The sequence below is a fragment of the Pan troglodytes genome, chromosome 18 (assembly GCF_028858775.2).
Source record: "Pan troglodytes isolate AG18354 chromosome 18, NHGRI_mPanTro3-v2.0_pri, whole genome shotgun sequence".
In the NCBI taxonomy this organism is placed as follows: Eukaryota; Metazoa; Chordata; class Mammalia; order Primates; family Hominidae; genus Pan; species Pan troglodytes.
The window spans coordinates 7,272,739-7,289,118 of NC_072416.2; the positions used below are offsets into that span (position 1 = coordinate 7,272,739).

At 52.9% G+C, this 16,380-nt stretch overlaps 1 protein-coding gene across 28 annotated transcripts in view; it reads left to right on the forward strand.

Moving 5' to 3' along the window:
- Nucleotides 1-439: 439 nt before the first annotated feature.
- The window catches only part of MGRN1 (mahogunin ring finger 1), a 65,363-nt gene continuing 49,422 nt past the window's right edge, over nucleotides 440-16,380 (forward strand). For 8 of the 28 annotated variants that reach the window (XR_010152244.1, XR_008539915.2, XR_008539917.2 and 5 more), the window contains exon 1: nucleotides 464-725. Coding sequence is in view for 13 of the 28 variants with exons in the window: in XM_063796586.1 (XP_063652656.1) it covers nucleotides 638-725 (88 nt within the window). In the remaining 15 variants the exon portion in view is untranslated. Of the gene's footprint in view, nucleotides 726-1,096; nucleotides 1,396-16,380 lie in introns of those variants that run through there. The other 20 variants (XR_010152245.1, XR_008539914.2, XM_063796585.1 and 17 more) reach the window with 8 other exon arrangements.

Sequence of the window (16,380 nt, forward strand, 5' to 3'; positions counted from 1 at the left end):
AGGCCAAAGCAGGTGCTTCGCTTCTTCCGTGCACACCCTGCAAGTGGGCTCCGGGTAGCAGGTGCAGCTACGCCCTCTGCCGGTCGGGGCGGGAGACAAACTCAGGGGAGTGGGGAGAACCACAGCGACTCAGGGAGCTATTTCAGAGGGGGCAAGTGGAAGGCGCTGGGGCTCCAGGAGAGTCTGTAAGCGAACAGATGAGGAAATGACCAAAGAGTTAATATGTTAGTGCAGCGCTTGGAACGCAGAGGGAAGGACCATTTGCCGTGTGGTTTGTTGGTTCCTTCCCTCTGAATTTAGGTCCATTTGGTTTGTCCCGGAGTGCTTGTCAACCCGTCAGAGGGCCTGGGAACGGAGCATCCTGGGAAAGATAGTTCCCAGACGGGCTTCCCGCGCTGCTTCCCGGCGCCTTCGGCGGCGAGAGGACTCCATTTCCCGACGTGCCCCGGGACCGGGAGGCGGAGGGCCGCCGTGGCGTCGGGCCCTGGGCCAAGCCGGGGGTGGGGGCTCGAGGCGCCTCCGCGGCCGTGCACTAGCGTCCGTGCGGCCTGGTCCGGGCCATGTCCGCGTGAGGACCCCGCCGCTGTCGCCGCTCCCGTTCCGGCCCTGGCCCCTCTGCCCGGCAGCGCCGCGCACCATGGGCTCCATTCTCAGCCGCCGCATCGCGGGGGTGGAGGACATCGACATCCAGGCGAACTCGGCCTATCGCTACCCTCCGAAGTCCGGTGAGCGCCCGGCCCCAGGCGCGGACTGCTAGGCACGCGCTGGAACGCGGACCCGGCGGGCGCGGGGGCGGGGACTCGGGGCGGGGCGCCCTGCTCGGCCCCCTCCGGGCCTCGTTGCTACCCCGAGCCTTCGCGCGGCCCCGCGGCCCCGACCCCTAGGCGTGGCTGGGGGCCCCGGAGGAACCTGCCCGAGCCGTACCTGGCTGCTACTGCCCGGCTTGGGTGACCTTGGGGCAGTCCCTTCGCCCCGGGCACCTCAGCTCCGTCCTTGTAACAGGGGGGAGCTCCTGGGGGAAAGCTCGAGGGCGGGGCGGGGTGCTGAGCGCGGGTCCCGACGCATCGCTTCTGCCTAGAAAGCTCTCATTGTCATCAGATTGACCTCACCGCGGGGGCCGGCTTTCGCTTTCTTTAGTGGCTTGGTGTGAAGGCCGAGCCAGTGGTTTGGGCAATTTCCCTCCCATCAGGACGGAGGCTCTTGGTGTGTGGGTTGGAGGAGTGGGGCTGGGCCCAAGGAGATGATTATAATTGATCGGGAGGGGCCAGGGTCCTTGCTGAGAGGACCCAGCCGATACTCGGGCCTCTGTGTTATGGCTGAGGGACGTAAGACACCAAGGAGGAAGTGACTGCCAAGATCTCAGCTGGATGGAAGCATAGTTGGGACCGGAACCAGGTGTGGGGCTCCCACGTAGCTTTGTTCCCCGCTCTCTTTCTGCCTCTATTGATGAGTTACGTGTTGACTGGGAGCATCTAGCTCCAAGTCTCACCCTCCATCTCCTCGTGGGGTCATTTGTGGTGGAAAGGAGAGAAGGAAGAGGAGAGAGAACTTGGGCATCATGGGGACATCTAGATTGGGTCCTCAGATCCTGGCGTCTCATCTGATCTGATGTCTCAGTCTTCTGGGTGTCTCTGGACACCCACAGGCCAGATTTCTCTGAGTGTGGGCCACGCCCACAAGGGGGGGAGGACTGCTAGACATGCCAGGCCCTGCCTGGGACCCCTTGGGGCCTGGGAACCTGCATTTTCAACCCATTCCCCATGTGAGTTTTACGTCCACTCAGGTTTGAAAAACTGCTCTGCCCAGGTTTTGTAAGGTGTGACTAGGTGAGGGCCTGGGGCCACTGGGATGAAGTGAGGGGAACCAGCACAGTCTGGGGGCACTCTGAAGGGGATGGACTCAGCTAGGCAGAACGCACTGTTGCCTGCCTGCTGGGGAGAGCACAGCTGTATCCCAGGCCCAGCAGCGGGACAGCCTGGCCTTTGGGTGGTTCCACCCTGGGGTTTCCCTAGAGGTTCCGAGGGCTGATGGCCCCACATCAGATGGAGCAGTTTGCTGTTGTCCTCTTTCATCTCTGATATTCTTCCAGCCTGTCTCTGGCTGAGTGACCTTGGTCGAGGTTGCTTAACCCCCTGGGTCCCAGTTTCCTCATCTGTAAAACGGACTGATGCTTATACAGCCCTCAGAACCACACCTGGCTCAGAAGTTCCCAAATGGTAGCTGCTACAATTGCTCATAAAGGAAGATAAGTGACTAGCTAATGACCGTAATCATAGTAAGCAGTTGCATGACACAGATATCAAAAAGTTGAGTGGCACTTCCTGTCACCTGGGACCTGAGCTCACTTGATGTCCGTTCTTCACTTGGGCTGGACAGAATAACATACATGTCATTTACAGCCTGCTTCGGGATCCCACTGTGGCTGAAATGTCATTGCTAATCACTCGTGGCCCTCCCTCCCACTGAGCATCCATCACAGAACACTCGCGTCAGCCACTATTGGTTGGCACTGGCACCCAGGTGAAACCCATCAGCTGCCTGGGTCATGTTGCCAGTGCCAGCAGTGTTCTGGGCCCATCCAGTCCACAGGTCCTCTCCAGCTGTGCTTTTTCCCTTTCTCTTCTCCATCCTTCCCTGGGACCTTGCAGATACTTGTTCTTCTCTTTGTTCATCTCTTCTGGTCCTTGCCTTTGTGCCCCACTGGTTTCCTAGACTCCCCTCCTCTCCTCTCTCCTTAACGAGAACTCCGTAAGGTCAAGGGTGGGAGGCAGGCGGGGCCTCAGCAGCATTTTGGTGTGTTTCCCCAAGGGCAGACTGGGGACCATGGAGACGTTTGAGATGATTTTAGGGGTTGCCCCCATGGATCATTCAATCACCCGATGAGAAAGCTTTCTTTTCACATCTCTGTCAATTTTGTTGATTATGTCAGGGAGAAAGAGTCACTGGGTGGTAATATATGCATTTTTAACACCTAACACTGTCCAGTTTTCTTAATGGAACTTTCAGCATGTTCTGCAGCAGCGCTCAGCTTGAATTTAATATTTGCTTTGTTTTCACTATATCTGTTTTACTCTTCATAGCTTTATTGAGATGTAGTTCATGTACCACACAACTCATCCATTGTAAACATGATTTGATGATTTTTAGTTAAATTGTAGAATTGTGCAGTCGTCTGGCCAGGTGCGGTGGCTCACGCCTATAATCCCATCACTTTGGGAGGCCAAGGCGGGCGGATCACAAGGTCAGGAGATTGAGACCATCCTGGCTAACACGGTGAAACCCCGTCTCTACTAAAAATACAAAAAAATTTAGCCGGGCGTGATGGCAGGCGTCTATAGTCCCAGCTACGCGGGAGGCTGAGGCAGGCTGAATTGCTTGAAGCTGAGAGGCGGAGGCTGCAGTGAGCCGAGATTGCACCACTGCAATCCAGCCTGGGTGACAGAGCGAGACTCCGTCTCAAAAAAAAAGGCTGGGCGCGGTGGTTCACGCCTGTAATCCCAGCACTTTGGGAGGCTGAGGCAGGTGGATCACAAGGTCAGGAGATCAAGACCATCCTGGCTAACACCATGAAACCCCATCTCTACCAAAAATACAAAAAATTAGCTGGGTGTGGTGGCGGGCACCTGTAGTCCCAGCTACTCAGGAGGCTGAGGCAGGAGAATGGCGTGAACCCAGGAGGCGGAGGTTGCAGTGAGCCGAGACTGCGCCACTGCACTCCAGCCTGGGCGACAGAGCGAGACTCCGTCTCAAAAAAAAAAAAAAAAAAAAAAAGAATTGTGGCTGGGTGCGGTGGCTCATGCCTGTAATCCCAGCACTTTGGGAGGCCGAGGCGGGCGGATCACGAGGTCAGGAGATCGAGACCATCCTGGCTAACACAGTGAAACCCCATGTCTACTAAAAATACAAAAAATTAGCCGGGCGTGGTGGCGGGCGCTTGTAGTCCCAGCCACTCGGGAGGCTGAGGCAGGAGAATGGCGTGAACCCGGGAGGCGAAGCTTGCAGCGAGCCGAGATCATGCCATTGCACTCCAGCTGGGCGATACGGTGTGACTCTGTCTCCAAAAAAAAAAGGGGACATTGAGGCAACAACAACAACAAAAAGAATCGTGCAGTCGTCACCACAATTACAGACATTTCCCTTGTAAAAGTTTCCTTCCATCTGTTTGCAGAGTCCCTACCCCAACCCTCCCCCTCAGCCCATCAGCGATCTGCTTTCTTTTTTCTTTGAGATGGAGTGTTGCTCTGTCACCCAGGCTGCAATGCAGTGGCATGATCTTGGCTCAGTGCAACCTCCGCCTCCTGGGTTTAAGCAATTCTCCTGTTTCAGCCTGCTGAGTAGCTGGGATTACAGGTGCGCACCACCACGCCCGGCTAATTTTTAAATTTTTGGTACAGATGAGGTTTCACCATATTGGCCAGTCTGGTCTCGAGCTCCTGACCTCAGGTGATCTGCCTGCCTTGGCCTCCCAAAGTGCTAGGATTACAGGTGTGAGCCACCATTCCCAGCCTTTTCTGTTTGTTTTGAGACAGTCTCGCTCTGTTGCCCTGGAGTGCAGTGGTGCAATCTTGGCCTACTGCAACCTCTGCCTCCTGGTTTCAAGTGATTCTCTTGCGTCAGCCTCCCAAGTAGCTGGGATTATAGGCACTGGCCACCATGCCAGGCTAATTTTTGTATTTTTAGTAGACACGGGGTTTCACCATGTTGGCAAGGCTGGTTTCGAACTCCTGACCTCAGGTGATCAGCCCACCTCGGCCTCCAAAGTGCTGGGATTACAGGGGTGAGCCACTGCGCCTGGCCTGCTTTCTGTTCGTATATTTGTGTGTGTGTGTGTGTGTGTGTGTGTGTGTGTGTGTGAGAAAAGTGTCTATTTGAGTCTTTTGTCCAATTTTCAAAAACTGGATTGTTTATCTTACGGAGTTGTAACAAAGAGTTCTTTATGTGTTCTGGATAGGATTCTCCTGTCAGCCATGTGATTTGCAAATATTTTCTCCCAGTCTGGCTTGTCTTTTAATTTTCTTAATGGTGTTTCTTTTGAAGAGCAAAAGTTTTGAATTTTGACGAAGTCTCATTTATTGCTTTTTAAGTGGATACTGCTTTTGGAGTTATGTTTAAGAAATCTTGGGGCCAGGCGTGGTGGCTCACGCCTGTAATCCCAGCACTTTGGGAGGCCAAGGTGGGCGGATCATGAGGTAAAGAGATTGAGACCATCCTGGCCAACATGGTGAAACCCCATCTCTACTAAAAATACAAAAATTAGCTGGGCGTGGTGGCGCACACCTGTAGTCCCAGCTACTCAGGAGGCTGAGGCAGGAGAATTGTTTGAACCCGGGAGGCCGAGGTTGCAGTGAGCCAAGATCGCGCCACTGCACTCCAGCCTGGTGAAAGGGCGAGACACCGTCTCAAAAAAAAAAAAAATCATACAGGCGGCTGGGTGTGGTGGTTCATGCCTGTCATTTCAGCATTTTGGGAGGCTGAGGTGGGCGGATCACCTGAGGTCATGAGTTCGAGACCAGCCTGGCCAATAAGGTGAAACCTCGTCTCTACTAAAAATACAAAAATGAGCTGGACGCAATGGCGCACGCCCGTAATCCCAGCTACTCAGGAGGCTGAGGCAGGAGAATTGCTTGAACCTGGGAGGTGGAGTTGGGTTGCAGTGAGCCAAGATCAGGCCACTGCACTGCAGCCTGGGCAAACAGAGTGAGACACCATCTCAAAAAAAAAAAAAAAAGCCCAGGTGCAGTGGGTCACGCCTGTAATCCTAGCGCTTTGGGAGACTGAGATGGGTGGATTGCCTGAGCTCAGGAGTTTGAGACCAGCCTGGGCAACATGGTGAAACCCCATGTCTCCTAAAATACAAAAAATTAGTCGGGTGTGGCGGCATGTGCCTGTAGTCCCAGCTAATTGGGAGGCGGAGGCAGAAGAATCGCTGGAACCGGGACGGGGGCAGAGGTTGCAGTGAGCCGAGATCGTGCCACTGCACTCCAGCCTGAGCGACAGAGTGAGACGCCGTCTCAAAAAAAAAAAAAATAGGAAAAGAAATCTTTGCCTAGGTCAAGGTCACAAAGATTTTCTCCTATTTTTTTCTAGCATTTTGTTGTTGTTGTTGTTGTTGTTGGTTTTTTTTTTGAGACGGAGTCTCTCTCTGTCACCCAGGCTGGAGTGTAGTGGCGTGATCTTAGCTCACTGCAGCCTCTGCCTGGGTTCCAGCGATTCTTCTACCTCAGCCTACTGAGTAAATGAGATTACAGGTGTGAGCCACCACGCCCGGCTAATTTTTGGATTTTTTAGTAGAGATGGGGTTTTCACCATATTGGCCAGGCTGATCTCAAACTGACCCTGTGATCTGCCTGCCTTGGCCTCCCAGATTGCTGGGATTACAGGCGTGAGCCGCTGTGCCCAGCCTTTTCTAGAAGTTTTATAGTTTTAGCTCTTACATTTAGGTCTTTGATCCATTTAGAGTTAATTCTTTTTTTTTTTTTTTTTTTTTAAATTTTGAGATAGGGTCTTACTCTGTCGTTCAGGCTAGAGTATAGCGGCATGATGTCACTCTAGCCTTGACTTCCTGGCTCAGGTGATTCTCCCACCTCAGCCTCCCAAGTAGCTGGGTTTTCCCAGCTATATGTGTGTACCACTATGCCCAGCAAAGTTTTTGTATTTTTTTGTAGAGACAGGGTTTCACCATGTTGTCCAGGCTGGCCTTAAACTCCTGGACTCAAGCAATCTGCCCACCTTGGCCTTCCAGAGTGCTGGGATTACAGGTGTGAGCCGCTGTACCTGACCAAATTAATTTGTTTTACTTATGGCTTGAGATAAAGATCTAAACCCCCCTTTTTTGTGGATGGAATTCAATCATTTTAGTATCATTTATTGTAGAGACTATCATCTTCCCATCAAATTGCCTTTGCATCTTTGTCAAAAATTAGTTGACCTAAGCCAGGCATTGTGGCTGGATAACAGAGCAAGACCATGTCTCTTAAAAATCAAAACAACAGCGACAAGAACCCCACCAGTTAACAATGAATGTGAGGGTTTATCTTGGGACTCTCCATTCTGTTCCATTGATTTATGTGTGTCCCAGAAGTTCTCAACTGGGGCAATTTTGCCCCCTCAAGGGACATTTGGCCATGTCTGGAGACATTTGTGATTGTCACAGCTGGGGGCATCTATTGGGTAGAGGCCACAGGACAGTCCCCCACAATTAAGAATAAATGGGCCCAGAATATCCATAGTGCTTAGACTGAGAAATCCTGGTCTGTCCTTAGACCAGCAACACACTGGCTTGTTTACAGTAGTTTGATAGTAAGTTGTGAAATCAGGTAGCATAAGTTCTCCAACTTTGTTCTCTTTCAGAATTGTTTTGGTTATGCTAAGTTCTTTGCATTTCCATATACATTTTATAATTAGCCTGTCAATTATTTCTACAAAAGCAGCCTGCAATTTTGATAAATATTACATTGAATATATAGATCTATGTGGTGAGAATTGCTCTTTACAGTGCTGACTCTGGGAATCCATGAAGATGGTATATCTCTACATTAATTTTGATATTTAGCTTCCCAGTTGTTTTTTTTTTTTTCAGATAACTTTACCTATTTAAGGCAAGTCATACTTGCCAATCTATTAGTGATATATTGCCTTCCTAATCTAGTAGTGATAAAAAATTTCCTTTTTTTTTTTTTTTTTTGAGATGGAGTCTTGCTCTTGTCACCCAGGCTGGAGGGCGATGGCACAATCTTGACTCACTCCAACCTCTGCCTCCCAGGTTCAAGTGATTCTCTCCTGCCTCAGCCTCCTGAGTTGCTGGGACTACAGGTGCATGCCACCACACCCAGCTAATTTTTGTATTTTTAGTAGAGATGGGGTTTCACCATGTTGGCAGGGATGGTCTTGATCTATTGACCTTGTGATCCGCCTACCTCAGCCTGCGAAAGAGCTGGGATTACAGGCATGAGCCACTGTGCCCGGCTATTCTTAATAACAGTTTTGTTGAGATCTAATTCACAGCATGCGAGTCACACTGAGAACATCCAGTCCAGTGGTTTTTTTGTTTGTTTGTTTGTTTTTGAGACGGAGTCTTGCTCTGTCACCCAGGCTGGAGTGCAGTGGCGCGATCTCTGCTCACTGCAAGCTCTGCCTCCTGGGTTCACGCCATTCTCCTGTCTCAGCCTCCTGAGTAGCTGGGACTACAGGCACCCGCCACTACGTCCAGCTAATTTTTTTGTATTTTTAGTGGAGATGTGGTTTCACCGTGTTAGCCAGGATGGTCTCGATCTCCTGACCTCGTGATCCGCCCGTCTCGGCCTCCCAAAGTGTGGGGATTACAGGCATGAGCCACCGTGCCCGGCCCAGTGGTTTTTGGTATACTTGTGTTGTGCAGCCATCACCACTGTCTAATTCCAGAACATCTTCATCACACCAAAAAGAAGCCCAGTGCCCATGAAACAGTCACTCACGGCCAGGCGTGGTGGCTCACATTTGTAATCCCAGCACTTTGGGAGGCCAGGGCAGGCAGATTACTAGAGCTCAGAAGTTTGAGACCACCCTGGGCAACACGGCAAAACCTTGTCTCTAGAAAAAATACAACAATTATCTGGGTGTGGTGGCGTCCACCTTTAGTCCTAGCTACCTGGTGGGCTGAGGTGGGAGGATTGCTTGAGCTCAGGAGGTCGAGGCTGCAGTGAGCTATGATTGCCCCACTGTACTCCAGCCTGGGCAGCAGAGTGAGACTGTGTCTCTAAAGAATAAATTAATAAAATTTGGCCGGGTGCAGTGGCTCACGCCTGTAATCCTAGTACTTTGGGAGGCTGAGGCGGGTGGACCATTTGAGGTCAGGAGTTTGAGAGCAGCCTGGCCAGCATGGTAAAACCCCACCTCTATTAAAAATCCAAAAAATTAGCTGGACGTGGTGGTGGGTGCCCGTAATCCCAGCTACTCAGGAGGCCAAGGCAGGAGAACTGCTTTAAACCAGGAAGCAGAGCTTGCAGTGAGCTGAGATCACGCCACTGCATTCCAGCCTGGGCAACAGTGCCCAGGCTCTATTTATTAAAAAATTAATAAAAATTGGCTGGGTGCCGTGGCTCACACCTGTAATCTCAGCACTTTGGGAGGCCGAGGCGGGTGGATCACCTGAGGTCGGAGGTTTGAGACCAGACTGACCAAGATGGAGAAGCCCCATCTCTACTAAAAATACAAAATGAGCTGGGCGTGGTGGTGCGTGCCTGTAATCCCAGCTACTCGGGAGGCTGAGGCAGGAGAATCACTTGAACCCAGGAGGCAGAGGTTGCAGTGAGCCGAGGTCGTGCCATTGCACTCCAGCCTGGGCAACTAGAGCAAAACTCTGTCTCAAAAAATATATATATCAATAAAAAAAATATTATTATTATTATTGAGACAGAGTCTCACTCTTTCTCCCAGGCCGAACTGCAGTGGTGCTATCTCGGCTCACTGCAAGCTCTGCCTCCCGGGTTCACGCCATTCTCCTACCTCAGCCTCCCGAGTAGCTGGGACTGCACACGCCCGGCTAATTTTTTGTATTATTAGTAGAGACGGGGTTTCACCTTGTTAGCCAGGATGGTCTCAATCTCCTGACCTCGTGATAAAAATTTTTTTAAAAAGGGCTTGAGTTTCATAGTAGGATGCATTCGAAGGTAAAAGCAATCCTAACAGGCTGTGAAAATTGCGGCTGCCATTGGGGGCAACCCTGTAGGCGTGTGGTGGGAGGAGCACTAGCTCCAGAGTCCTGGGCTGATGGTAGCCCCTGCTGTGCCAGTGACTTCCTCAGTGGCCTTGGCCAGTGTTTTGCTCAATGGGGCCCCAGGTTTCCCTGGCTGAGCCCTGGGGGTCACCTCTGATTCCCTGGACCCCTTTCAGGTCCGGCTGCCAGTCCATGTGAGCCAGCAGGGAGGGACAGGCCCTGGCCCTCGCCCAGCCCAGCTTTTGTTTTTCATGATGCCCGGAAGTTTTCTGGAAAATGTTCTGTATTTCCTGGATGACCCTGAAGTGGTGACCACTCCTGCCTGCCCACCTCCCAGACCCGGTGCTGCCTGGGTCCGACATTGCCTGGCTTTCCCCGCGCCCTTCCACTGTGTCCCGTGAGGCTCTCTAGCTTTGCGCTTTGGGGTCATCTTGTCCAGTGGAGGACGGCGTGGTGTCGTCTGCACCATCCCTGCAGTGCCTGACTTGTGCTCGCTGAACAGCTGTAGAATTACCCGGAGCTCAGCCCTTTGCTGCGCCCTAGGAGGGGCTGGAAGAGGAGCGGCCTGTGTCCCTCTGCTTGTTTGCGGAGAAGCTGACTGGGAGCAGTGTTGGAGGGGGGTCCCTGGATCCTGAGCGAGTGTTCGGTCATTTGCCTTTCCATAGACCTGGGCGAAGAAGCGAGAGGTTTGAGGAGTGACTGAAATCAAGACCTGAGGCCGTTAGAAGAAACACCGTTTTCTCAGTCCTTTCATCCAGCTCGCTGGGGACTTGGGTCCTCTCACGTGGTCTTGGGTATGTGGCCTCAGCGGGGCCTGGCATCCCTGAGGTGGGCAGAAGGTTGCACTGGCTCCCCAGGGCTCAGCACTGGCGCCACTGCTCACATAACTGAAGCTTTCTTCTAACAGGGCTCTCGCCCCGCGGAACAGACGCTCTCTGTGATGCCTCTGAGAGCCCAGACTCCCAGGGAGCCTTCTGGGGAATCGAAAGAAAGAAAAGATTGCTTCAGTGCTTTGGGGAAAAAGTGTGTGTGTACATATACTGCACATAGACATTAAAAATCAGAGGCTGGGGGCTGGCTGCAGGGGCTCACACCTGTAATCCCAGCACTTTGGGAGGCCGAGGCAGGCGGATCACTTGAGGTCAGGAGTTTGAGGCCAGCCTGGCCAACATGGCAAAACCCTGTCTCTACTAAAAATCCAAAAAAAAAAAAAGCCAAGTGTGGTGGTGCACACCTGTAGTCCCAGCTGCTCGGGTGGCTGAGGTGGGAGAATCTCTTGAAACCAGGAGGTGGAGTTCACAGTGAGCCAAGATTGCACCACTGCACTCCACCCTGGGTGACAGAGTGAGACCCTGTCTCTAAATAAATTAATAAGTCAAATAAAAAATAATAAATTGAGGCTAACATATTCTTTTTTTTTTTTTCTTTTTTAAGAGACAGAGTCTTGCTCTGTCGCCCAGGCTGGAGTGTAGTGGCGTGATCTTAGCTCACTGCAACCTCTGCCTCCTGGGTTCGAGCAATCCTCCTTCAGCCTCTGGAGTAGCTGGGATTACAGGTGCCCACTACCACGCCCAGCTAATTTTTCTTTTTTTTGTGTGTATATTTAGTGGAGATGTGGTTTCACCATGTTGGCCAGGCTGGTCTTGAACTCCTGACCTTGTGATCTGCCCGCCTCAGCCTCCAAAAGTGCTGGGATTACAGACGTGACCACCGCGCCCGGCCTCAGCTAACTTTTGTATTTTCTGTTTTTTTTTTTAAGTAGAGACAGGGTTTCACCATGTTGGTCAGGCTGGTCTTGAACTCTTGACCTCAGGTGATCCACCTGCCTCAGCCTCTGCAAGTGCTGGGATTACAGGCATGAGCCACTGGGCCTGGCCAAGGCTAGCATACATTTAGGAAATGTACCGCTCATTAACGTGCAGTTTGATAAATGATCACAAAATGAACATGTTGAGAAAAATAGAGCAGTACCGGCCCCCAGAGGCCCCCTATTGTCCCCTTCTGAACAACCTGCCTCCCGCTTCTTCCCTGGGAACCACCCCCCTGACTTCCTCCCTGGGCGACTTCTGCTTGGGTTTGAGCTTGAAAGAACTGGAAGGAGGCGCTCTTGTTGCTCCACCTCGGGATGAGATGGGATGCAATGGCTGGGCGGGGTCTGTGAGCAGTGAGTGATCTGGCGTCTGCTGTGGGACCTTCCAGCGTCCCAGTGCTGCCCGTGGACGGGCTCCGGGGGAGCTGGGGACATCCTTGTGTCTGGCGGTGGTGCCCTTGAGCCTGATCTCTTTGGGTGCGTTTTTATGCCTGGAGTGGACTTGTTGGGGCTGTTGGGTGCATTCAGCCTTCGTAGATTTTAAACTTTTAGGAGTGAACGAATTTGCATGTCTGCAGGCAAGAACAAGGGTGTTGGTCGCTCTGCATTCATACTGGCACTAGGTAGGGTGAGGGGTGTGTGCTATTTTTAATTTTTTTTCAATTCCACCTTGAATTTCTCATTGTACTTTTCCCTGATGACCAGTGAGGTTGAGCGCCTTTCTCTATGCGAATTGGCCATCTGTTTCTTGTCCTGCTGTTGAAGTGCCTTGTGAAGGCTTTTACACATTAAAACAATTGAGTGGCCAGGCTCAGTGGCTCACACCTGTAATCCCAGCACCTTGGGAGGCCGAGACGGGCAGATCACAAGGTCAGGAGATCGAGACCATCCTGGCTAACATGGTAAAACCCCGTCTCTACTAAAAATACTAACAATTAGCCGGGCACGGTGGCGTGCGCCTGTAGTCCCAGCTACTTGGGAGGCTGAGGCAGGAGAATGGCGTGAACCTGGGAGGTGGAGCTTTCAGTGAGTCAAGATTGCGCCACTGCACTCCAGCCCGGGCGACAGAGCAAGACTCCATCTCAAAAAAAAAAAAAAAAAGAAAAAAATTGAGTGGCCAGGCTCAGTGGCTCACACCTGTAATTCTAGCACTTTGGGAGGCTGAGGCAGGCGGATCAGCTCAGGTCAGGAGTTGAAGACCAGCCCGGCCAACATGGTGAAACCCCGTCTCTACTAAAAATACAAAAATTAGCTGGGCGTGGTGTTGGGTGCCTGTAATCCTAGCTCCTGGGGAGGCTGAGGCAGGAGAATCCCTTGAACCTGGGAGATGGAGGTTACAGTGAGCCAAGATCGTGCCATTGCACTCCAGCCTGAGCGACAGAGTGAGACTGTCTCAAAGAAAAAAACAAAAAAAAATTGAGTTATCTTTTTTTCTTACTGGTTTATAGAAGCTCTTTCCTAAGTGCTTTTTATTATGGTTTTAATTCTTTCGAAATTGGCCGCCTTAGTGCCGTTTATGGAAGCTAGCCTAGGCAAGAAATGGAGTGTATTGAAGGCTCCAAGGGAAGTCCCAGTAACCTCAGGGGAAACGGACAAGTGGAAGCTGCGGGAACCCAGAGCCTCTGTTCGGCTCCAGCCTCAGCGCCATCCTGCTGTCCTGCAGAGCGCCCCAGCTGCTCTGGCATGTGTGAGGCCATCGCCACCCACCGGGCTGGTCAAAGGCCAAGTGCTGCCGTCGTCCCTGGTCCCATTCCACAGGAGGGTGAATTCGGATGGCCCAGTGTGCTACTGTCCACCTTAGGGCCAACCAGCCCTGTCTAGGGGGTGGGGGCCACCCTGAGGATGGTGGAGGCTGTTTCCAGAAAAGGGGAGGACACACCCCCAACAAAAAAGGTGACTACAGCTTATGCCCCCTCAGTGCCCCAGCGTCTTTGCTTAGTCAGAATTGTTCTCAGCTTTGTGTTCCGCACTGGAAGCCAGAGCCCTGTATTTAATATGGTATCACGTTTACATATGGGAGGTCTGAAAGGGACATCTAGCCAGTGTGTTCACACCTGTTGGAGGCTCCTTTGTGTAAATTGGCATTTTTTATCCTCAGGACGTCCTGAGTTTAGGGTGGCCCTCTGATCTCAAGTTTGCAGATAAAGAAATCAAGGTTGGGTATGGTGGCTCCCTGTAATCCCAGCACTTTGGGAGGCCGAGGCGGGTGGATTACGAGGTCAGGAGTTTGAGACCAGCCTGACCAACATGGTGAAACTCCGTCTCTACTAAAAATACAGAAAATTGCTGGGCGTGGTGGCGGGTGCCTGTAATCCCAGCTATTTGGAAGGCTGAGGCAGGAGAATCACCTGAACCCGGGAGGCAGAGGTTGCAGTGAGCCGTGATCGTACCACTGCACTCCAGCCTGGGTGACAGAGCAAGAGTCCATCTCAAAAAAAAAAAAAATAAATCAAGATCTCAGCCCGTGTTGACTTCCCCAGCTGGGTGGGGGACTGGTAGTAGGCAGGGAAGCATGGTAGGCCCAGGGGGATCAATGCGTGGGTGATACAGCTGGGTGGGACCCCCAGAGCACTCGAAGGCTGTGGGGCTGCCACCCCCTCTGGCCTTCCACCTGGTGGGGGCATCCTGGGACCTGATCTTGTGCAGGTCTGGCCCACCTGGGGTTTATTGGCAATGCAGCAGCTGATTTTGTGAGACTGGTAAGCAGGAACACCTGTCCTGTTAGAACACGAGGAGAATTTTCAGCAGGTGGAATCAGTGAGCTGTTCGGAGCCCCTGCAGACATCTCGTGGCCTTCCCACTCCCCCTTTGTCGGGTGGGAACGATGGCTGAGGCAGCCCAATGAAGTCCACCCCTGGTGTCCCGGGTCCCTGGGCCGCTGTGTTTCTTAGGAGGCAGACATGCTGGGTGTCTTCATTCACATCCTGGCTTACTTCCCATGGCTGAGAATGCAGGCTCTGGAGTCTGCCCAGGGGTCCCAGTGAGAATGTCTCTCACTGGTTGTGTGGCCTGAGCAGGTCACTCAGCCTCACCGGGCCTCAGTTTCCCTGACTGTCAAACACCAGTAACAGCAGCATCTGCTTTCATTCATTAGGTGAGTGTTCATCCAGCTCTTAGGCATGGAGGGTGGAGGTCATGAGGATGCGGGGCCGTGGACAGTTGTGGATGATGCCTACTTTTGGGCTGGGGAGGACAGAGGGAACCAACAGGTACACGAGATAAAGCAGCAGTGACACTATGAGGAGAATGGCAGCGGTAGTGTTGACCACGAGCTGGCAGTTGGCCTGCAGGGTGGTCCAGGCTGGCCTCACCGCGGCATCCCAAGGAGGGAATAGCCCAGGCCGGGAAGGTGGGGCGGGGTGGGCAGGGCATGTGGAATCACTGGTCTGCAGAGCGGGGAGCTTGGCCATGGCCTTCAGGTCAGGGTGCAGCAACCTTCACCATTGGGCATCATTGGGCTGGGGGCATCTGGAAGGTCAGGAGGAAGCCTGGGCTACCTAGGATGGAACAGGCAGGATAGTTGTCTCCAAGGCCTGCTTATGACTTGGGCATCCTGTCCCCAGATGCACAGCCTTTGCCCCCTCAGTGCGGGAGGATGAGGAACGCCTGCCTGTGGATCCACACATGGTCCCCGTGTTGGGGGTGTGGAGGAAAGGCCTTTGTGATGAGATCTGAGCCCGGCCTCTTTCTCTTAGGGGTGTCCCAGGGTTGGTGGGTTTGGAGGCAAATGCTTTTCAAGGGTCCAGATCAGGAACCTCTGACCCGGTGGGCCCTGAACTCTGGTCTGATAAACATGGGTCAGACTTCTCCCTGAAAACTGTGAGCGCGGAGTTCAGGCACAGGCAGGCAGGGCAGGTGCTTTCAGGCTTGATAGCAAGGCCCTACTTTACTCATCTGCCCTCCACGCTCCGCAGCTCCGACGGTGTTTGCTGCGGCTCCTCTGCTGCGTTGAGTCCGTCTGTGCACTCAGATGGCCTGTGCTTCGCCTTTCGCCCGCGTTCTTGGGAGGCCTTGCCGCGTCCCGGGCCTCCCGCCCTTCCAAGGTTGGCTTGTTTCAGTGATTCGGAATGTCCCTGTTTTCCTCTCGCAGATGTCTGGTGGCGTTCATTGCACACTGTGTACCACAAGATATTGACAAGGTGCAAGAGACACAAGAGGGGCCCAGAAGGCTTCTTGGCTCACTCTGTGGCCTGTATGGAAGGGACAGGGCTGTCCCCCTCCCCTGGCCATCCCCGAGACAGCCTCTGACCTGTGGCCTTGTGGTTTTGGTTTTTCTCAGATGTAAAGATGACAAACGTATGTATCCTCCTGCCTTGAGGCATGTGTGGAGGGCATTGAGGCTGTTCGGGGAATGCCTCGAGGCCTCCCACGGAAGGGACTTTGCAGTTTTCATTTCTGTGGCTGTTGTCTCCCTGTGCAGGTCACCTGGACACCTGCAAGCCACCCAGAGTCTGAATCCCTCGGGCAGGGAGGCAATGAACTGCTGGGCTCCAGTCCCCCTGGGGGTGACAGTAAACCAGGGGAGAAGGATGCCTTTGTTTTAGCGGTGTTCGAGGACTGCCCTGAGGCCCTGGGTCCTTGAGTGTGTTGGTTCCACATAGCCGGGATTTCCAGGACAACCTTGGGACCCTGTGGCGTCTGTCGGGCTCTGTGAGCCCACAGGAGGATTTTCAGCCATTCTGCTGGGGATGCCCCTTGGGTGTGGCTTTTTGTGTGTGAACAGCGTCCATTGTCACTGGCGATGACACCACTGACTCCTGTCCCCGTGGTCCCCCGGCTGCAGGAGGGGAGGTGCCCAGCACAGAGACTGAGAAACAAGTGGGCTCTGGAGTCGGGGTGTGTGCCCCAGCTCCAGCGCTGATGAGCTTGGGGGCCT